This window comes from Bos javanicus, chromosome 11 (genome assembly GCF_032452875.1).
Source record: "Bos javanicus breed banteng chromosome 11, ARS-OSU_banteng_1.0, whole genome shotgun sequence".
NCBI classification, from domain to species: Eukaryota; Metazoa; Chordata; class Mammalia; order Artiodactyla; family Bovidae; genus Bos; species Bos javanicus.
Genome location: NC_083878.1, coordinates 92,846,245 through 92,869,529, shown reverse-complemented (window position 1 = coordinate 92,869,529; position 23,285 = coordinate 92,846,245). Strand labels below are relative to the sequence as shown.

The 23,285-nt window shown below is 41.9% G+C and overlaps 2 protein-coding genes across 5 annotated transcripts in view; one reads left to right on the top strand and one right to left on the bottom strand.

Annotated features, from left to right (window-relative positions):
* The window catches only part of MRRF (mitochondrial ribosome recycling factor), a 56,503-nt gene extending 54,314 nt beyond the window's left edge, over positions 1-2,189 (bottom strand). The window contains exon 1 of one of the 3 annotated variants that reach the window (XM_061433434.1): positions 2,116-2,189. Coding sequence is in view for 1 of the 3 variants with exons in the window: in XM_061433433.1 (XP_061289417.1) it covers positions 483-604 (122 nt within the window). In the remaining 2 variants the exon portion in view is untranslated. Of the gene's footprint in view, positions 1-482; positions 605-2,115 lie in introns of those variants that run through there. The other 2 variants (XM_061433433.1, XM_061433435.1) reach the window with 2 other exon arrangements.
* RBM18 (RNA binding motif protein 18) lies at positions 632-22,580 on the top strand. Of its 2 annotated transcripts, none has more exons than XM_061433436.1 (6): positions 632-720; positions 3,682-3,810; positions 11,737-11,863; positions 14,832-14,918; positions 16,756-16,841; positions 20,562-22,580. In XM_061433436.1, exons 2-6 carry the CDS (start codon positions 3,698-3,700, stop codon positions 20,719-20,721), a joined length of 573 nt encoding a protein of 190 aa, XP_061289420.1. In that variant the 5' UTR covers positions 632-720; positions 3,682-3,697; the 3' UTR covers positions 20,722-22,580. The 2 variants fall into 2 exon arrangements, with proteins under 2 accessions (XP_061289420.1, XP_061289422.1); XM_061433438.1 differs by lacking the exon at positions 632-720 and adding an exon at positions 857-1,022.
* The last annotated feature ends 705 nt before the right edge of the window (positions 22,581-23,285 follow it).

Genomic DNA, 23,285 nt, shown 5'->3' with positions numbered 1-23,285 from the left:
GAGAATTCCATGGACTCTACAGTCCATGGGGTCGCAAAGAGTCGGACACGACTGAGCGACTTTCACTTTCACTTCACTCATAGCGACACGACCCTGATTTTATTTCTCCGAGTTTCCATTTCTCCAGCATACGGGATTAGAAAAAAAATACCTATTCCCACAGGATTGTTCTGAAAATAAAATGTTCCTGCCAGTTAGCAGGCTACTAAATAGCTGCTACTATTTAGCAGCCCGGCTGCTATTTAGTAAGCCCGGCTCTCATTCTGAAGGTCCCTAGGTGATGAAATGAGCCCCGTCCCCAACCCGTGAGACTCGCTCGGATCGACAGGTCCCGCCCTTAGCCGTAAAGGTCAAGCCGGATTTTAATGGAACGCGTCGGGGACGGTGTTTAGGCCCCCTTAATGTATCCCAGAGGTCCCTGAGTAGAGGTCTCCAGGTCCCGGACCCCGCGCGCGCCTCCAGGCCGTGCTGAGGCCACTCACCAACTAGCGCCCGGGTTATTAGGAAAAGACTCGCGCGACCACGGCGGCGGCGGCGGCGGCGCCGGCGGCGCGGGCGTCGTGACGTCACGGGGCGGTGCGGCGGCGCGGGCGTAGTGCGTCATGGGCGGCCTGGCAGCTTGCGGCGTTGAGGTGTATACGCTTTGAGAGGGCCGTCGGGCCGCTGAGTCGGGACCTGTTTTGGGGGCATGAACAGAGGGGACGACGCCGAGATAGCGAGGTGAGTTTGGCCGGGGCAAGCCCCTGGCATGTAAGCGCCAGCCACGCGAGGGGTTCCTTAGAGGAGGCTGCCGTAACGAGACTGCTTCTCAGGCCCCGCCCCGGATTGTCCCGCCGCTGGCCCGGAAATAACAAGCCGAGTAAATGACCCATCGCATCTGGGAATTTCGGGCGAGGAATCGGGAAGCCGGGATTCCAGGCTTGACCCCACCGTTACCGTTAGCTTTTTAGGAACAAGCGCCTTTGCTTCTCTGCTCTTCAGTTTCCCCAGATGACTGTTTGTGGCTTCCAGGATAGTTGTAGGTCAGCGTGGTGCGGAGCGGGGGCGGGGGACGAGGGGAGGTAGGTGAAAAAGCGTTTTGTGAACTCTTAATATAAGAGGCTGTCGCCATTGCAAACCCAAAGGATTTTGATTGTCGTATGCCATCCTGATCGCTTACCATACTTTACCGTTCGTAAGAAGTCCTGTGCTGAGCTATCATGTATGTTGTCGTATTTAAACCTCATAACAACTCTTAAGATAGGGATAATTATGCCCCTTGTAGGAAGAAAGAATAATCTGAGGCTCCGAATGGAGAAGTGGCTTGCTTCATTCATTCATTCGGTAACTACTGAGCACCAGCCAGGAGACAGGCAGTGTGCTGAGTGCCTGAGATGGAATCCTCAAAATAGGCAAGGCCCTGCCCTCTAGTAGCTTACATTCTAGTGAGGGAAGGGAAAGATGAAACAGTATATGACACATTTAACTGGTATTATATGGAAAGAAAAATGTAGCTATCATAGAGACGAACAAGATGCTCTGCTCTATGAGGAAAAACTTTTCTAAGGGGGGGACATTTAAGGGGTGATCATGACTTAGTAAAGTCACAGAATAACTGGGTGCAAAAGCCAGGATTTGAGTGCCTATCTTTTGGTCCTATATCCTGCACTCTTCCCACTAAAAATGGTTGCCTGGTGTGATATTAACCCCTGTTGGTATTGTTCCAGTTTTTAGACATGCAAAAATCAGAAGGTTCTATTATTCAAGTTTCATCTCAAGTATCATCTCCCACAGACATCTTCCCTTTCCGCTAATTCTAAAGTAGTCCATTCCTCCTTGTCAAATCCCCCTGCTTAACTGTGTTTGGAGCACTTAGCACAAATTACATCTTGATTACTTATTTAGCTTTTGTCTTGTCCTGCTCCTCTTCCAAATATAAGCATCTAGAGCGCAGAGACTGCTTGTTCACTGCTCTGTCCCCAGTACCAAGGCACTGCCTGGAAAATAGAGGCTATGTAAAAAAATTTTTTGAATGAATGATCTGTAAGAAAGTAAAAGAAAAGGAAAGCAGGGAGAAAACAGAATGTTTCTCCTCTCCAGTTTCCACACCTGGGATTCTATTTATGCCTGTTTTACCTTTCTCCCAGGAAGGAGCAAACTGTGGCTTGTTCATTTCTGTGTTTTCATAGCCAAGGGTTTAGCAGTTAGTAGTCGACAGACATAACAGAACAGATTGAACATGTGAGTGAGAGAGGAAGAAAAGCACCCTCATGTGTAGGTGTGTGTGTTAGTCATGTCCAGCTCTTTGTGACCCAATGGACTGTCATGTCCGACTCTTTTGAGACCCCATGGACTGTACCCCACCAGGCTCCTCTGTCGATGAAATTCTTCAAGCAAGAATACTGGATGGGTTGCCATTCCCTTCTCCAGGGGATCTTCCGATTCTGGGATCAAATACTTGATCTCCCATATTACAGGTGGATTCTTCACCATCTGAGCCACCAGGGAACCCCTGTGTGGGGTAGATAGACACCTTTAACAAACAATTACCTGAAGGTTACTGTAGGCTTACTGTGTGCTAGCCTGCATAAGCTGTGCTGATATAAATAAAAGGTAATGGCAATGTTTGATATGTCAGCAGTTGTTATTAAGATGCAGCACTGATCTCGGAGGCCCTCCTGGTTTTATATGACACATTTTCTGTACCAGGGAGTTCTGAAGTCTGGCACAGCCTTCCATCTTCCCAGTCCTTTTATTTTTTTCTTTCTCTGCCATATTATACAATAAAGCTTGATTTTATGTCTGTGGTCTCATTTTTGGTCTTCTCAACAACTCTTAAGTTATGAGCAGGGTGAGGTGTGTTATGTAGAGATGAGGAGACTGAAGCTAAGAGAGAAGTGGCTTCCTATTGGAAAAACCAAAAGTTGAAACCCAGCTTTCTGAGCTCAAGGTTCTTGCTCTTTCCATTACTGTCTTCATCATAACCCTCATCCTCCTTTTGTGACTGTGCAATGAGACATTTCAGGAACTAAACCTAGTAATAATTTAAGGTAAAATTAATTGAATGCTTCCCTAGGTGCCATGACTTGTTCTTAATGTTTTTGGTGTACCATCTCAGTGAATCCTCACAGCTCTTGATTATCCCAATTTTACAGATGAGGAAACTGAGGCACCAAGTGGTTAAGTAACTTGCCCAAGTTTGCAGAACTAGTAAATGGGGGGACTGGAACAACTAAGGAGAAAGTTAGTCTCTTCTTCCCGGTGTCTCCCAAAATATTAAACATTATAAGAGCTAATTGATTACTTACTGTTGTTCTTCCGTACCCATTCTCTTAAGTGTCATTAAGACTCTTTCTGGTGGTTTCCAAGTATTTTGGGTGACAGTTGTTGACCTGGTGTATCATGTCGCAACAGAGACTTTGGCCTCCTGCCCAGTCAGCCTCTGGCTTCAGAAGAAAAAAACTAGTTTCTGCACACAGAACCACACCCCTTTCATCTAAAATGGGAGCTTTTGCTCTCTGGCTGCTGGAGGAGCTGTCCCAAGGGAACTGGTGCTGGGGCCCTGGTTGTGGAATAACTGAGGGTTTTGAAGGGCTGCCCAGGACATGCCCTCCTTGAGTAAATGTTTGTTGAATTGAGTTTGAAGCCTCTTGTTCACAAAGTGTTGCTCCTTTCCTGTCTGAATGTTCACGTTTCCTTTAGTATTTCATAGGGATTGATGGAAGCAGAAACCAAAACTCTTCCCCTGGAGAATGCATCCATCCTTTCAGAGGGCTCCCTACAGGAAGGGCACCGGTTATGGATTGGCAACTTGGACCCCAAAATCACAGAGTAAGTCTAAGATACCTTAACTCATTACCTACAGAATTGGGATGCTCCTGGTGATGATATTCAGAAGAATTTTCAAGGGCTATTGCATATATTTTGACCCTGTTATTTTTTAATTATCTTTAAAGGGAATGTGATGCTGTTTTAGCCTGTTATCTTGTCATTTTTCTAACATTTGGACTCTTCTACTGCAAAGGCACAAACTTGAATACCCTGTGAACCATATATTCTTTTTCCTGCTTGCCTAAGATGTTCTCTTAGTTTCAACTATTTTGAATCTTTGTACCCACTGATGAGGAAATTATATCCTAGAACCAGCCATGGGCATACTTTTGTTACCTCAGATGAAGGAACAAGCAGAAGTATCAGTATTTTCACAAAAAGGCAGAGAGATACAACTTGACTCTTAATTCGTGTTAAGCAGCCATGGAACCAAGGAAATTCATAAGGGATCTTAGAAATACCCCAGTTCCTTTGGTGTTCATTCATTCATTTATTGAATGATTTGAGTGCCCATTGTGTGCCAAGTGCCATGCTAGGCATTTTTCAAAGTTTTTAAATCTGAGGAGCCATCTCTTGTTAAAGTACAGAACCTATATGTAGAAGAAAAGCTCGAGAGCTACTCGGATTAAAGGGAGGACAAGGTGCTCCGGGTGCCTTTTGACAACAGTCACCCTTGCTTGGGTGGTCACTTACAGGGGTCCGTGGACGACTCTTGAAAAACCTCTGATCTGTTCCATCTCTTTTATCAGCAGATGAAACCGAGGTCCAAGAAATGGAAGTGCCTTGTCCATGGTGACAAAACTGATTGAATTGTCTCAACTCCCCACTCTTTCCATTGTAGATATTGTAATGGAAAGGAGTCTCTTAGCAGAGAGAATTGAGAGATTTTTCCTTAAGTAGGGACTGGTGATGGTTGATGGCAGGAGATCAAAGGGAAGTAGATTGAGCTGTACAGAGTCAGTGCTTAAAGCAAGCATGGGGTATATCCTCAGTGCTGGAAGTCACTTCCTTGGGGATGGTGTTAAAAGCATAGGGAGAAGAGACAAGGGAATCTGCTTGTTTGAGTCTGGGGGTCAGAGGAGGGGTATAAAAGGGTTGGGATTATGAGAGAGGAAAGAGATGTAAACTGACACATAAGGATCATGACAGTGTTCGGTTTCTTAAACCTGCTCAAGCTCAAATTGGCTCAGTGTAGGTGTTGTCGGGTCCCTCTAGGAAATATGGTATTTAAGATGTGTTGCCCCCTAATTATGGTACCTTGGTCACCAGGGCACTTCAATATAGACTGTGCATTTATCTCTTTATGGCTTGCGGCCTTGAGGATGAATGTATGACCTGCCCAAGCTCTCAGTTAATGAGGAAATTAAACAGAGAAGCCGTTTCCATCATCTAAAACCCAAGCTGTGAGAGGATGCTCCCAAGAGTGGTTTCCATTCCCACCTCTGCTTGTCTGAGTGGAAATCTGGAGCGTGGAAACAATGTCCATTGTTTTGGCTGCAATTCCCTGTAATGATACTCTTGTTCTAATTGTATCCTGCTGCTTGTCAGGAAGGTTCAAATGGGCAACTGCCACCTCAGTTTATATCATAAGTAGGAGTATATGAGTGTTTTCTTTAGTTGGAGCATGAACAGGAACACTGTATCAAAAACTCCTCCCCTGATATCTCTGTTCTTTTTACATCCATTACTCAAGGTATCAAGGACCAGACAACAAATCAGGGCCTTGCTGGCTCCTCCTGTGGGTTCCTACCTCTGTATCACCAGAGATCATTTCTACTGTCTTTCATCTATGGATTCCTTATCTTAAAACATTTTCTCAATTAAACAAACTGATCTATTAAAATGTCTTCTTAAAGATATAACTACCAGTCGTAATTTATCAAATGCTTGGTGTGGCTTCATTTGGTTTACTTTATACAGCAAAGAAACCTAACATTGTAGTAAGGTAGGTCTTATCTTGTAGAAATACGTGATCTTCTTCCAAATTTCTGAAGTACATAAACTTCCAGATCCTGTTCCTTTCAAGGTGGGTGATGATGGACCTAGCCTAATTATTAAAGTACAGTCATTCCCAAACATTGAAAAATGTTGAAACTTGTGTGAGCATGTGGTACCCAGCTTATAGTTCAGTCTCAGAAAGTATTATTTGAATTCAAATCTCTAAAAGTTCTGATGTCATGCTACACAATTTTTCAGAGCAGCCTCCAGTTTTTGTAATTAACTGGACACCACCACAGATCTCTCCTAGTTCGTGCTGTTTCCCTCTTGACAGACCCTTCTTATCTCTCTCTCCTACACAAGTCCCTACTCTGTCCCATCCCTCTTCCTGTTATCGTATATACTGACTTGAATGTCCCTCCTACACAAATGTTCTCTCACTTCTTTTTAGAAGACAAGTGGTGGTATATATTTACTGTCATGAGTGATTGGCAGTTAAAGCAAAAAACCTTTTCTACTCAAGTTTTTCAAAGTTTACTTCATAATAATTCTGTTCATCCTACATGTGTGTGCCTGGTATTAATCCGAGTCCTGTTCAAGTTACAGTAGGATGTCCATCAGCCTGTTCTCAGTAGGAGGTGCATTGCTGACTGATAGGAGGTGCATTGCTGACTGATAGGAGGTGCATTGCTGACTGACTGTGAGCACTCTGATATTCTGTTTACACTGTAGCCTCAGTACCGACTGCTTTAGGCCCATGTTCCATGCCAGCAGTGTCTGTGTAACGATCTGGACTTAAGGGAATGATGACATACTCTTAGTTTTGGAGATAGCAGGTTGCATGCCTCTGTTCATTCCACTCCATTCCGATTCCTCTCAACTATACTATGTCTGATAGTTCTTAACCTGTAAAGTGAGACTGTTCAACTGAATGTCTTCCAGCTCTAATATTTCATTAGTTTCTCTTATTTAAGCTTGTAGAAATCTTGTGATGCAAGTGGAACAGATAAATGTTTCCCTGTTTTGTAAGTAAAGAAAGGTAAAGAGTTGACTCAGTTCAGGAAAGCAGTTAATGATAGAACTAATTTCCCACCACCTAATTTAGTTATCTTTGCACAGTTTAACAGTCCACATAACTGGACAGTCGTGACCAAAAGCATCCTATTCTAAGTTTTTCAGTGTAAGGACTTATTTTAAATGTTATGGGGCACAGTCTAACCATAAGAGTAAAAATAACAACTTTAAACATCATTACTAGTGCCTTCAGTAGAGAAGCTGAACAAGTTACTGTCTTTAGACGTTATCTATTTTCCATACCATGGTTTCTTCTGAAAGGGTTAATTACTGCTTTCTTTTTCAAATACCAAATGTACTGTATAGAACGCCAAAGTAATAGCCACTGCATAAGAAGTATGAAAGAACAAAGTCAGCTGAAATTGTATAAGAAAGAACATTCCTGATGGAGGGTAAATCATAAATAAAAGAATACCAGTATTGGGTGAGTAGAAGGCAGTGGCATCCCGCTCCAGTACTCTTGCCTGGAAAATCCCACGGACGGAAGAGCCTGGTGGGCTGCATTCCATGGGGTCGCTAAGAGTCGGACACGACTGAGCAACTTCACTTTCACTTCTCACTTTCATGCATTGGAGAAGGAAATGGCAACCCACTCCAGTGTTCTTGCCTTGAGAATCCCAGGGACGAGGGAGCCTGGTGGGCTGCCGTCTATGGGGTCGCACAGAGTCAGACACGACTGAAGCGACTTAGCAGTAGCAGCAGAACATCAGGAAGACCTTTTAGACTAAAGTCTTTTGTTAGTCACTCAAGTCATATCCAACTCTTTGCAACCCCATGGACTATAGCCCGCCAGGCTCCTCTAACCATGGAATTCTCCAGGAAAAAATACTGGAGTGGGTAGCCAACCATTCCCTTCTCCAGGGGATCTTCCCAACCCAGGGATTGAACCCGGGTCTCCTGCATTGCAGGCATTTTCTTTACCATCTGAGCCACTAGTGAAAGGGGAATTTGAATACTAAATGATAATGAAAATAGTAGTTGGAGAGAGAGAATGCCATCATATTGAGACAGGATCTGTAAAATTTATTCAGACAAGTTTTGAATTTCATGCATCAATGGAAGAGACTCATGTGGGTGTTTGGCAGGAGACTGACATAGTGAAAGTGATGTTTTAGTAGGAAAATCAGACACCAGTGGTAGGATGAACAGGAGGGGCAAAGACAAAGATGCTGATTAGCTACAGACCTTCCATTAATATCACCCAGATAGAGACTGTGATCTTGGAGACCAGTGGGTGGAGTCTGAGAGATGAGGGAAATGACTGAAGAGGAGCTAAGAAGAGCTGAAGACGATCACATTGTTTCTTGCCTGAGAAATGGAAAAGAATCATGTCCACATTGGCCAGTGGAATAGCTGGAGAGGGTCATAGTTTGTGGGGAGGAAGAGGACAGCCTGGGGTATATTAAGTAAACTTAAAAGCAGAGGAGAGGCACCTGGATGGAAATGTCCTTCTGATGTAGACTTTCAGAGCTAAATGCGAGGGATCATAAGTTCACGAGCATGTAAGAACCATACTTCCCCCTGAACACACCCCTGATTCTCTCAGCTCTTTCCTTATATTTCCATGCTGCTTCTTATGCTGACCCATGCTGCTGCTTGTGGTTTGATTTGCATGAAACAGCCTTTACTATTTGCTTATTCAAGTTGGAAACAAAATAAGACCATTTAATAACATATAGGGCGTAGACTATAGAAACCCACCACCTGATAATTTCTATAAGTTCACAGTTTTCTCTAAAACAAATTGGGCATTAAAATCAATCTTCAGTGTCATTTTGTTGACTTCCCAGTACCTACAGCATCGCGTTAAATTCCCTCACTTAGCACAGGTCTTTGACGACCAGCCCCCTGCCCGCCTGTCCGCCTCCGCTCTTACTACGTAAGAGTCTTTTTCGCCGTTGTGTCTCCGCACAGGGCATTCACTAACCACCACCTTCTCTGTGCAGTAGGTCCCCTTCATCTGTGTGCTCACATACATACTTCTGTGTGCAAGCTCATGCTGTCCTAAAATTGTCTGACTACATCTCTCTCTCATCAAACCAGAATGTCAGGTCTTTGAAGACAGAGATCTAGCTGTGTTCATCTGGATAGTTGGTCCAAGTGCCTAGTACAGTTCTTGACACATTAGAGGTGTCTATCTTAATCCAGTTCATACAGATTAATTTCCTCCGTGCCATCACGCAGGAAGGCCATTTTAAAAACCCATTTCAGACCGCACTAATCATGGTGCAGAAGTATCTGTGGGACTGGTGTACCAGTTCTTCAGCTCCTAGGGCTGCAGGGCCCACATTTCATTAAGTGAGGCAGGGCTCTGATGAGCAACGGGCCCTCCTGTGTTCCGATAGCAGATAAAAGTGCTTGCAGATGTGAAAGCAAGAGTCTTCAGGCTTTTTTCACTATCAGAGCTTGCAGCCCCCATCTCCAGGAAGCAAAATAGTAAACACTTCATTCCTTTTGTTTCGGTGTTCCGATAATTTCAAGAAATTATCAAACAAGAAAAGAAATCCCGGAGAAGTTGAAAGACATGGACCTAAGCAGATGTTCCTGGAATCTTAAGGTCGCTCTTCTCGGGCAGAACGCATTTGTTAGCTTTTCAAAGAATAATCTGTCGGAGGTTTTTTTTTTTTTCCCTGAGTAAATTAAAATTCATTTCCTAGGAAATGCCGATTGCCTTACCTTCCTGCTATTAAGCAGAATGGAGCTAATGAAAAAATGACTAGCCCACAGTGGCCTTAGGTGGTTTAAAAAAAAAACAGGTTTGACCCACCATTCATGGCAACTGGTGCTGTGTTAAGGTTTGAATGGGTGTAGTAAGTGGAAGATGCAGCTGTGAATGAAAGACCCTGAGAGATTCTTCCAGCCCATCTGTCTGTGCATTTGAGAGACTCACCCTTGCCGTAAGCATGTTCAGAAACTCAAGTAAAACCAGAAATTTGCACTTTAGGTGTCTCCCTTTCCCCTAAAGAGTCACCTCATATATTCTCACTGGCAGTTGAGGTATCGAGATGGGAATTAAGAATTTGGAAACTAGAGGGTTACAGTTCTTTTCTCTTTCAAAACAGGTCTAAAGACCAGATTAATATCCACAGTATGCCTTGGGATCCTTGCATCCTGTCCCAAAATAAGACCTGTATTATGTCTTCCCTGCTCCACTGTGTCAGGCACCTGATCCAGGATAATGGGCTTGCTTATTGGTGTGCATTAGTCTCAAATTTAGTGTAGCTTATGATCCATTTCATATCTTTCTGCCTCCCAAAGGAGATTCTTACTCAAGAATAAAATCTTGATGAGTTTCTCCTAGAAAACAATGTGAATATAAATGCGGCTGTAACAACAGCCTTACTGACTCCCTGTGGGGTAGAATTCCCAGTAATAACAGATTTAGCATGTGGGTTGATACCTTTTTAGTATCACAGGGACAGCATTGTTTAGAGAAAGCCTTGACTCCATTTGAATAGTGCGGAGGATGCCAGGAGGAAGGCCAAAGGAAAAGGAAATGGGAGAGCGGTTGGTTTGTCTCACCCTCACATCAGATGACAGGAAGTCGGGATTGAGATTGGCCACAGCAACCTGTTAAGGCCACATCTGTTTGAATAACTTAAAAGCTCTATAGAAACCAAATAAATTTTAGGGAAAGGAATCCAAGAAGAGGGTGAGGGGCAGAGTGGCAGTTGAGAGCTTGGGGTGAACCTCCTGCCAGCAGTAAACGTCTTCCTTGGCCATATATATTCTCTATTCAACCACACATGAATTGTGTTAAAGCAGCAGAGGTTGGGGAGTTACCCACAGTGGGATGATCTATAGGACCGGCCAGATTCCAGGCCTTCCCTGGTAGCTCAGCTGGTAAAGAATCTGCCTGCAATGCACCCAGTTCAATTCCTGGGTCAGGAAGATTCCATAGAAAAGGGATAGGCTACCCACTCTAGTATTCTTGGGCTTTCCTGGTGGCTTAGACAGTAAAGAATCTGCCTGCAGTGTGGGAGACCTGTGTTGGATCCCTGGGTTGGGAAGATCCCCTGGAGGAGGGCTTGGCAACCCACTCCAGTGTTCTGGCCTGGAGAATCCCCGTGGACAGAGAAACATGGTGGGCTATAGTCCATGGGGTCGCAAAGAATAGGACACAACTGAGCGACTAAGCACAGGTTCCCCTGCTCATGTGAGACCGCCCTCCATCATGTTGCAGTTCCACATGGTCCTGTGGTTCAGTTGCATCAGGGCTGGAAACTCTTGGCCTCCATCATGTTGTGGTTCTACATGGTCCTTTCATTGAGTCGCATCAGGGGTAGAGACTCTCAAGCACTTACGGAAGTGCCACTCGCTGTGGTTTGGCTTTTGGCAGAGTTTGTCTCAAGTACAAGTGGGAACTCATGATTTACTGTGAGATCCAATGGGGAAGTCTTCCGGATTGTTTTCTTGTTTGTGTGAATGAGTGTTACTTTGTTTATTTTTGAGGTAGGGTTGGCTTTGGCTTTGGGAGTGTGGGTGTGTGTTTCTGATGGAGTTACAGTTATTCACAAATACTGTGTCATTGCCAAGAAATTAAAAATAAATAAATCGACACTATTTTTGAACTTTTCTCCTAAAAAAAAAAAAAACAAAACAAATGGTGCTTGTCGGCCAGACAGCTGTTTGTTAGGTGTGGTTTTTTTGTTTGTTTGTTTGTTTGGTATTTTTGTGCTGGACAGACACAGAGCCATGACAATTCTAGTTCCCATTCCAAATAGAGGCAAACAACTCTGCTTGCCAGATAAACTAATGGTGCAGTTTGGAGGAGAGCCGGCAAGGGGGGTGGGGGTGGCGGTGGGGGGTGAGGTTTTTGTCCCTGGGGTAAATTATCTCCTGCTTTTATCTTGCACTCAGGCTGAGTGGCAACCAGACTCCCAGAGCGTCTCAGGGGCTGTTCTTTCTCCACAGATACCATCTCCTCAGGCTGCTGCAGAAGTTTGGCACGGTGAAGCAGTTCGACTTCCTCTTCCACAAGTCAGGTGCTCTGGAGGGACAGCCTCGAGGGTACTGTTTCGTCAACTTTGAAACTAAGCAGGTAGCTGAACTTCTCCCCCTTGCCCAGTGCTTAGCCTCTTGTAGTTAATCTTTGCAGCCCTCCTGACTGCTCGAATAGCAGTTCCTTGTGGGCAGGAGCCATGTCTGACTCGCCCCCATATGCTGGGCTCTGAGTCCTCAAGGAGACCCTCAGTCAGCAGCTGAGTTAGCGGCCAGCTTTCAAAGTCTGCCCTTGACCGGCTGGCAGGCTGAGGCGGCTGACCTACTTTCCTGGCCAGATGCTCTGGGGTACCCACACTAAGCACATGGATGTCCTCCTCCCTGTTCTCTTTTGTTTGGTTCTTTCGTGGCTGGCCAACAAAGCTGCCTTTTCTTTCAGAGTTTGGCCCCATGGTGCAGAAACCCTCCCTGTCTGTGGTGAGCCACCCACAAACTCTCTTTTATTTTGATTTCTTAAAAATGTATCCTCCTCCTCAACATCTCCGAATAAATGTGGACAAGTTTGAATATATACAGAAAAAGAGAGCGCCAGCTTCAACCGTGGTGTGTCCACGATCTACTGTTAAAATGTAGTCCTGAGAGTGGACATGCATTGATAAAGGACTTGAATTTGAATGTTACTTAATATAGAGACACTGTTTATAGTTCTGTGACTATTAGTGATATGTGAGAATGTTGCCTAGTTTCTGTTTCACTAATGATAATTGTATTTGGATATTTTTCCTATAAAAGTAATACTTGTTTCTTATAGATAAAATATAGATAAGTAATTTCATATATTAGTCTAAAACCCAGAAATAATCAGTTTTCAATATTTAGTTATATATCTTTCTAGTCTCTTCTTTCTTCACATTCACACACACATATACATAAAATGACAAAAACACATGTGCACAATTTAAAAGAACACATGTACAGCTTTTAACACACAAATAGGATCATGTATCCTATTTACCACTGAAAGTAAATTAAAATTTTTCCTGTCATCCGGTACCCATCAAGATAACATTCTGTATCATATTGTGGTTTCACTGGTGTAGCTATAGATAGATGTAAAAATTCACTGATCTATAATACATTTTATTATTTAGGCCTCAGTTTAAAAACTAACCAGTATCATCTTTGATGACTGCATAATATTTTATTCTGTGAATATGTGATAAGTTACATATCTAACCTCCAAATGCGTAAGCAACGTGGTGAACATCTCTAGCTCTATGTGAATATTTACTGTATTCATGGAAATGGAGTGGGTGTCAACAAAGGCCATGAATTTTTTCCTTAATATGACTGCCAAATTGCCTTCAAGAAATAATGTGTCAGTATGTTCTGAGACTATCTGAGAATATCATTTGTCCCTACCAGTGCTAGGGATTTCTTAAAACTTTCCTCTAATTTTTGCAAATGTGATAGGCAATAAATGATACATTATTGTTCTAATTATTCAAGGTTTATTTTTTTTGAGGGAACTGAAAGTGTGCTCTATATAGTTTGTATTCTAAAATACTTAATTCTTCCCTAATGATAGAGTGTGTTGAGGATTTTTACATGATCACTAAAATCATTGGTCATATTGAAGATAGATATTGGTTTAAAAACACTAAATTGGAAGTTACAAAGATTATTTCTGGCTCTTTTATTTATTAACTTTGGGCAAGTCTAACTTATTTTGACCTCAGTTTTCATCTAAAAATGGAAATTAAAAATACACACCCTCCTTACCTTTTAGGAAGTTAAGAGAGTAGGTGAGGGTTCATATGAAAGCATATTTGGCATTTAATAATACTGTTGGATACATGAATTTTGGAACAAGTTAGAAAGATAGGAAATTATTTTTAAAACTATTTATCACCTGCTGGCGTCTTATGACTATTGATGCTACAGAATTAATAGTGTCATGTAAATTCTAATTCACTAAGTGAAACTTAAAAGAAGAATAAAATATCTCCTCTGTCCCTCTAACTCTGTGTGCCGTAGTGAGGCACAGATGCCAGTGAGTACCCACAGTGGGTACTCAGATATCTGTTGGATATCATACTGGTAAGACCCAGAGGAATAAGAGAATCACCAGTAAAACCAGACTAGAATGTTTTATGCTGAGGCCTCGGACTCTCCTTGTTCCTCTTCCTGTTCCTTAACAGGCTCTTCACTCCCAGTAAATGTGGGTAACACTTGGCCGAATGCCTCCTGGATACAAATGGAGCGGAGGAGGCTTGGCAGGATGGAAAAGTACAGCCAGGCTTCCTGGGAATGTCCTCGAGTGCCTATTATCCAGCCTCAGGAATTCCTTTCAACCTCGTTGCTCCCGTATCTGATGGGGAAAGGGTCAGGGAACTTCTGGCTCTGAAAGCCAGGTGCAGAGATTGGCTCACACAGATACCTTGCTCATAGCCTCTTTGACTCACTCCTGCTTTTTCCGGCCTGGTTTCCTTCACTCCCATATCCTTTGAAGCCCTGTAGCTTCACTGTAGCTCACTTTGGATTCAGGGTGTATCAGCCCTGGTCCAGGATATAGTGTCAGAGTCCCCAGGAGGAGTACACTTTCTTGACGTAGTAGATGTTACTCTAACTTACAGAACTGTGTAGAAAGATATCACCCAGTAGGGACAACACTGTTAGCTGACGTTGGTTGAGTGCACACCATGTGCTCCATTCTTTACATGTGCTCTTCGACTCCTCTGACCACTTCGGAACAAGCAGTATCCATATTTTGCAGGCGAAAAAGCTAGTATCCAGAGAGATGAAATGACCTGTTAAATATTATACTGCCAATAAGTGGCAGGCAAGATTTAAATTTTTGTTTGACTGGGTTTACAAAATCTCATGCCCAGGCAGGATTTAAATTTTTGTGTGAGTTTACAAAGTCTCAGACCCTTTTTATTATTCTGCCTTTTTTTTTCCCCTTGTAAATCCTTTGCCACTTGTTTACCAAAACAATAAGAAATTCAGCCATCAAAGCTAGTGAGACATTTGAGTCTTCTACTGACATTAATCCCTTTCCTGAACAGGAAGCAGAACAAGCCATCCAGTGTCTCAACGGCAAGCTGGCCCTGTCTAAGAAGCTGGTGGTGCGCTGGGCACACGCTCAAGTGAAGGTGAGTCTAACGGGCTAGAAAGACTGCATCAGCTTGTCCTAAATGAGGCTTTGAAAAGACAGTTGTCCACTCGCCCATTTGCATCCCAGCCTCTGCACATCTGGAACAACCACACGCTGGTCTCCTCCTTGTATTCACCATGTGTGTTTCCAGATTTTTCTTTTGAGAAACATCTCAGGAGGGATTAAGTTCCTTCGCCGTTTCCCTCCACATACCCACAGATTCTGTTTTTGATTGATTTTTCCATGTGACTGATTTGTCTACTCAGACCTCTATCATTTATTTATTTATTTTTGGTAGGAGTTCTTTAGAGGAAAAAATGTATTTATTTTTTAAATTAGTTGCTTTAGGCATTATTAGACTCTTCCCAGCCTCTCAGTTCTGTGGCAAGTTTGAATTGTTTATGCTAAATACTTGAGAAATGGGTAGTTTGTAAGAGTGCTTAAAGCACTGGCATTTCCTTACTCGAGAGATTTTGAGAGTTATTTGTGGGATTTGCAATGCCTGTATTGACTCCAAGGCCCAAGCAGTGGTAAACTGCCGTGTTCATCTCCTAGTTATTCTCTTGGGAAAATGTGCTGGAAAAGCTACAACCATTGAAAAAGAAAAAAGAAGGAAAGAATGGTATTCTGTTTCAGCCAGCACAGGTGAAGTATGCGTTTACACTGGAGCAATCCACAGAGTTGCTTCTCTACTTCCTGCACTGTGGTCTTAACAGACCTGCCTGCAGAGGTTTGTTACAGCCAGATTCGGAGCCTCAGTCTTTATAAACGACCGTAATGCTTGATCAGAGACTCCACCCAGCAAGCTCCCCAGAAAAGAGTCACCAAAATAAAGACATTCGAGTTCAGTGTCGAAGCTCAAAAACAGATTGCAGACAATTCGGATCTTTTTGAGTATTTCAGGATTTCAGGTAATCACAGAGCCTTCTCAGTTTCCAGGATCCATCACCTTAAAAATAGAAACAACAAGGAAAATTTCTAAATGCTTTTTTATTCAAAAGAAAATCAAGTCTCATTTGCCAGACTGGCTATCATCTTCTCATCCTGCATGTCTTTCTGACCAGAGACTCCTGATTGCTCTTTAAAAGAAGTATATAATTATCTGACATCAAATAAACTGTACTTTCCTGGAGAATGTTTTCTGTATCAGTGGCTGAAAGCCATTACTAGTTCTCTTCTCCACATAAACCTGTGAAGAGTTGAATGTTATCGTTGTTACTTTGCAGCAATCAAGCAAAACTTTAAAATGCTTGGAATAAAGCGAAATAACTATTGGAAGAAGTGACATGTGACAGAATCAGAACGTGAGAGGGCATTCCTGCTGTGTAGCTGTACCGTCTCTGAATTTAGAGGTTGAAATTCTTTCTCCACCAAATGAGGAGGATTATTGGGTAGATGGGAAGCCTCATCTAAATTTCTTTTTCTATGTTTATGACCTTTATGCTAAAGCTGGACTTCTGCATTAATTCTGAACACAAAGCAGACCTAAGATTGTCTAGAAACAATCTAACAATGGGCTTCCCTGGTGGCTTAGTGGTAAAGAATCTACCTGCCAACGCGGAAGACTTGGATTTGATTGTCTGGGTTGGGAAGATCCCCTGGAGGCGGAAATGGCAACCCTCTCCAGTATTTTTGCCTGGTGACAACCCATGGACAGAGGAGCATGGTAGGCTACAGTCTCCACATGGTCACAAAGAGTCAGACATGACTGAGAGACTGAACACACATGCTGTCTAAGGATACACTGATAAGATTAGGATTTCTGAACACATGTATTACAGTAAAGGGCTGGTTTCTGCCTGAGTGGGGTAATTTGCCTTTTTTCTTACTTTCAGAGATACGATCATAACAAGAATGATAAGATCCTTCCAATTAGTCTTGAGCCGTCCTCAAGCACTGAGCCTGCGCAGTCTAACCTAAGGTAAGAAGGTGTCCTGTAGGAAGACACAAGTATTGCAAGAGCTGGAGCCATTTCTTCATTCTGGCACTAGAAACCCTACAGACCCTTTAGAGTGGAGCCTACTAACTTTTGCCATGCTGAGAGATGTGTGCAGTTAGTCTCCAGAATGTCACCTCCCTCCATACCCACAAGAGTGTGTACCAGCTGTTTACACAGTTCATACACACAAAAGAGGCTGGGTATACCTACCACATACCAGCTATTATACTTGGCACTGGGAACACAGAGGTAAATCAGATACAGTCCTTGCTATAAAACAAGCATTTTAATAAGGCCTTGATTATCTTCAACGTTTGTCATTATACACTAATTCCTCCCCAACTATGAGTTCCTTTATACAGAATTTGGGTTTGCAGCACTTTAATTTTATCTACCATTTCAGCAAATGTAACAGTTTTGGTTCCAGTACCTACAAATTGTCAGTTACTTCCTTGGAGTTAATTCAAAACAGAAGGAGTTGAGGGTTGAATAAAGAAAGGGGAAGTTAAGGGTGAGCAGAAGTAGAGGGGCTGACTTTGCACGATAGCCTAGGGAGAAATGTTAACAAGAACAAAAGCTGAGATTTTTGGAGCTTACTATGAAGCAGGCTCTGTGCTAAACACTTTACATGTTGTATGTCACTGAAGTATAAAAATTCTGGTGAAAGTACTTTGTATTCATTTTATAAACGAAGAAACTGAAGTTTAGGGAGGTATCTTGGCCAATATCACACAGGTTGAAAATAGCAGAGTACAGATTCAAAGCCAGGTTTACTGAACTTGAGAATTCAGTCTTTCAGTTACTGCTTGCAAGAAGCTCCAGGCTGTCAGTACAGGACTGCAATTCTAACACCTGCTCCGAGAAAGGGAAAGATGTGTGAAAGAGCACCAGCCTCTCATATGCATCTGAAATCAACACGTCATAGAGTCAGGAAAGTGATATCTGTTTGGACAGAGGGTTAGGGTAAAAAAAAAAAAAACTTTTCTGTATATTATCTGCACCAAACAGAAGAGATTTACAAGCATCTCATTAAACTGCAAGGAGGGGTGATCCTGAAATGTTTCCAGGAGTAATAAAATTGATAGTTAATTTTATAGTTACCAATTTGTCTAATATCATTGATGTTTTCTTACTTTTATGCTGCTTTATTTTGTACTCCCCCAATTTTTTTTAACTAATAACTTCACTAAGTTCACTGGGAGCTTATTTCCGCTGTCCTATTTTCCCCGTAAGATTAAACCTCGTCAGTCACTGGTTTCGTGGAGGTTTTTGTAAATCTAACTCCTCTTGGGAACAGACGACTGCACTGATGCTTGGTGATCATGGTACTGTGAATGCCTTTCGTTTCCTTCACTCTTTGTTCTTTTTACTAAATAATCTAGCCTGGTGTTTTCCATTTATCTTTTAATCCAGAGAACCTCAGCTTACGTGTTTTGATTAACATCTATACCTAATTAGAGAAGGTTGTTTTCCCTGGGACCCATACAGAACGGATGGCTGGCTGTTAAATTTTCCATTAATGGAAAAGGTGTGGAATGCATCTCAGTGAGACTTCAGAGTTCTTTTTTATGGCAACTAAGTTTTTTAATTTTACATTGCCCATGTAAAATCTTGAGTATATGCAGATATGTGCTTTTTGAGGATTTCTTAAAGGCTATGTATACATTCCCTCCCAAGTTTCTATCCCTGACTGTAGACTATTGACAGAGTCAAAGTGGAAACTAAAGGAAGCCATAAGCCAAAAAATACTCTAGTTGAGTGTGTTGCATTCTGACCTAGGGATAGTGGTGTCCTTGATCAGAAGGAAATGCCTCACAGCTTCCACAGTGTCTCCTCATCCCTTCTCTCTAATACATGGCTACTCAGCTCCCAGCCTAATGAAGAGGAAAAAGCAAGGCCTGTGATGATAAACTGGGCTTGAATCCTGGCTCCACGATTTGTTAGCTATGTGAACTTTGGTTGAATCACTACCCTTCTGCATTTGTTTATCTATAAAATATGGTCCGTGTAGTCAAAGTTATGGTTTTTCTAGTAGTCATATGTGAGAGTTGGACCATAAAGAAGGCTGAGTGCCAAAGAGTTGACATTTTTGAGCTGTGATGCTGGAGAAGTTTCTTGAGAGTCCCTTGGACTGCACAGAGATCAAACCAGTCAATCCTAAAGGAAATCAACCCTGAATATTCATTGCAAGGACTGATGCTGAAGCTGAAACTCCAATACTTTGGCCACCTGATGCGAAGAACTGACTCATTGGAAAAGACCCTGATGCTGGGGAAAATTTGAGGGCAAGAGGAGAAGGGGGCAATAGAAGATGAGATGGTTGGATGGCATCACTGACTCAGTGGACATGAGTTTGATCAAACTCGGGGAGATAGCGATGGATAGAGAAGTCTGGTGTACTGAAGTTCATGGGGTCGCAAAGAGTTGGACACGACTTGGGGACTGAACAGCAACAACAAAAATGTGGTCCCTCGAAATATTGTTGCAAGGATTAGAAACAGTATAAGTAAAATGCTGGGCACACTTCCTGGCTCATTGTAAGTGCTCTGTAAATGATAGCCTAAACACACATTTGTCAGTAAAAAGGGACTTCGTATGATTTCAGGGATGTTTTTTCCATTATTATTCAATGATTCAGAAGGTGGTACTGTATAAGAAAGAGTTCATAGTATGGCTCTGGAGTCCAGCTCTATTCAAATCTCAGCTCTGCCACTTACTAGCTATGGGCACTAACCTTTCTATGCCTTTTTTTCTTTGTCTGCAAATGAAGAATGTAACCTACATGAATTATTTCTTCCATTTTTATTGTGGTAAATAATATACATTTACACATAATACAGCATTTACCATCTTAACCATTTTTAAGTGTACAGTTCAGTGGTATTAAGTACATTCATAATGTACAACAATCACCACCATCCAGCTCCATAATTCTTTCTCTCTCGTAAAACTGAAGCTCTGTACACATTAAACAATCACTCCCCATTCCCACCTCCCCCAAGTCCCTGGCAACCATCATTCCACTTTCTGTCTCTGATTTTGACTGCTCTCTCAAGTATTTCATTTAAGTAGAATCATACAGTATTTGTCTTTTTTGTGACTGGTTTGTTTCACTTAGCATAGCGTCCTCCAGGTTCTTCCATATTGGAGCTTATGTGTCTACCACATTTTGTTTATCTATTCTTACTTCAGTAGACACCTGGGTTGCTTCCGCAGTTTATCTGTTGTGAATAATGCTACCATGAGCATGGGAGTATACATCTCTCTCTCAGACTCTGCTTTCAATCCCTGTACAAATTATCTTTGAGGGCCTACTGTCTGCAGGTACTAAGATGCTGAACAGTGTTGGTGTCTGAGGTTTAAGTGTAATAATATACAAAGTATTCCTAACAGTGTCTTACAGAAAAAGCTTAATAGATGTTTCACCCTTGATCTGTTTCCTAAAATAAAAACAGTTATTTTTGTGGGGGTTTTTTTCTCCCAAATAAAACTGTATTCCTTTTGTTGTTCTTATTTATTTATTTATTGGCTGCACCCAACGGCTTGTGGGAAGTCCTGTTTTCTATGAAATGTTTGTATGTTTGTGTTTGAGTGTCTTGTTGTTTCTCTGATATGCCTGAGAGCCACAAAGAAGATGAAATACATAGGTATTCTCTTGAATGTATGCAGGCCCACTCTGATGCTCTGCTGTCCTTTTTCCAGTGTCACTGCAAAGATCAAAGCCATCGAAGCAAAGCTGAAAATGATGGCAGAAAATCCTGATGCAGAATATCCAGCAGCGCCTGTTTATTCCTACTTCAAGCCACCAGATAAAAAAAGGACTACTCCTTATTCTCGAACAGCTTGGAAATCTCGAAGATGATGGTTATGAATGACTGCTCTCCACACCTGAGACCCTCTGCCTTTGTACTTGTAGCTGTGAACAGTACTACCCGACAGAGCAGTCACATGTTAGCGTTTGGTAACATAACATTTTTGGATGTCCTTCTTATGGATGTTTCTTCCCTGAAGTATGTGTGGAATTGAGCATCATCCAGAATAAATAGGATTTTATCCAAAACTGTGACTTGAATGCTGGGATGCTCTAGTTGGCTCGTTTGTTTGGATTTGTAACTCCAGAAACATATAGTGTGCCAGAAAGAAAGGCAAAGACAAAGAACGTTATCATTCAAATCAGGAAACTTAATTTATTAAGAGCTGTCTTTAAAAAAAATTTTTTTCTGTGCTCAGTTGTCTTTACAACATAAAGAAAAAGTAAAAAAACAAGGGAGGGAAGTAAGAAATTTTGAATCATGCTCGAAACTGCTGTTCCAGAATTTTCTATGGAAATCCCTCCAACTGGACTGAAAAGAAAAAGTTCTTGGCAAAAAGAGCTGGTTCTTTGAGCAAATGTTGTGGTAATCTGTTAAAGAATTATGCTTATTGTTTCAAAATCCCAATTAGGAAAACATGGTGTATATCTTTTAAAAGTGTTTGCGTCGACAAAACTGTAGACCGAAATTTAGCATTTTGTACCACAGCAGAAGTCCTGTTTGAAAATCCAGCTTGTATTCTATCGTGATCATTTTTTTAAAAAATCTAAATAATCCTGCCTTCTATAATACCAAATGTCATTATTAGTGTGGGACTTTTAAAGTTGCATTTATTGCATGAGATTGTTTTAATAGCATGAGAATGTTCTGTTTGGAATTATATCATGATCAATCTAAATAGAAAAGCAGATATCTTTGAAAACTTAAACATTGCTATATTGATTCTCTATCAAACTTATACCTTACCTTTATTAATAACTGTGTAGGGGTCTGAGTAGAAGAAATTGTCTCGTGTGGGGTGCGATGGGGACACACAGTGGACACGGAAAGTCAGTGGAGCAGACACTGCTCTGGCACCAAGATTGCAATGACCTCATGTTTTATGTGGTTTATAAAGGCTTGAAAGATTGCATGACTTTAAAATAATTCTTCATTTGTAGAACCTACTTCTCAGATATTTTTTGCCACTTTGAACACTTTGAGTATAACAGCAGAGGAAGAACAACCGCCGATCTGGGAGTCTGTTCCTGTCAGCACTGCTGGTTGGTCATTTTGGTGCCAGGTGGACAGGCTGTTTCACTGGGGAGCACCATTGCTTCTTCAGCATGAAATCATTTTGTTACTCAAGGTGCCACTCAGCGATTACAACTGTTTACTGTCATTGTTCCCAGCGAGAGGAGGCTCTCATTGTAGGAGCTTAAGTCTTCCTATGAGCAGAAATGAATTTAAGACACTTGAACCAAAACTTCAGCATAGTGTAGTGTTGTAATTCACAGAAGGGGTTCAGAGAAATTCCTGTCACCTTTCCCAAGCTAAAACTTTTCAGATATCGTTTAGTGTTATTCTGCCTGCAAAACTCAAGAGCTCAGTGTAAGATGCAAGTAACTCTCTTTCTGTTTGGGGGATAGTTCAGGGAAGTGGGAGCATTATCTCCCATTTTTCTGGTGACTTCTCTAAGAATGTAGAATTCACCATTTTACCCTTGAGGTCCTCTAAGAGCTATGGTGGAATAGGACTTAATGCAAAATAAATAGTCTTCTATTTTTAATAGGAACTTAGAAAATACTTAACTTTGGATTATCTAGAGTTGTTTCCTTTAGAAACCAGAGCTATTTATTTGTATTTAAAGCAATGTTTATTATTTGTACCGATTCGTACTCCTTTGTGTGAATAAACGCGAGACAGTGTCTGTGGTTGTGTCTTGTCTCGTCCGTCTCCTGCACTGAAGACTGCAGCTCTCCGGGAGGCTTGTTCCTCCTGTGGCCATGGAGGTGTCCAGGCAAGGTGCTGCTTCTAAGTGCCTTCTCTGATCCCAGAGGCAGGTCTCTGCACCCTTTGTGCCTGCCTCCTTCTGTTAGAGATGAGCAAAGAGACTAGCTGTTCTCACTGTACATCTAACTGTTCCCAAAAAAGTTGTTAATGGAGGCCCCTGAAGTAGGAAAATGTGTTTGGTCCCTCTTTCAAAGTAGGGTTTCAGAAGAATAAAAGTACATGTTATAAATATGCTGAAAGCAGTGTGGTTAAAGGTTTGTTAAATATGAGTGTTAACTTGGTAAACTCCTTGTTATGAGGTTATCTGTACTTTAAAATTATTTGTTGGCTTACTGTTTTGCTAAAATTATGTCACAGTTTTGATTTTTACAAGAGTGAAGAATTGAGGGGCATATCTCCTTAATCTCAGCTCTTCTTTATCCCTTGCAAAATGTAACCCTAACCAGTAGACTTTATGTAACTGGAATCTCAATGTTAGGAGAAAAAAAATCACACGAAAGATTTTTCAAAGCATATCAAAAATCAGCAGCAGCAGTTTTGTAAAACCAGATATTCTAGAGCTGTTCCCTTGTCTATTAAGGCATGTACAGATACTTTCTAAATCACCAAGTATATCTACATT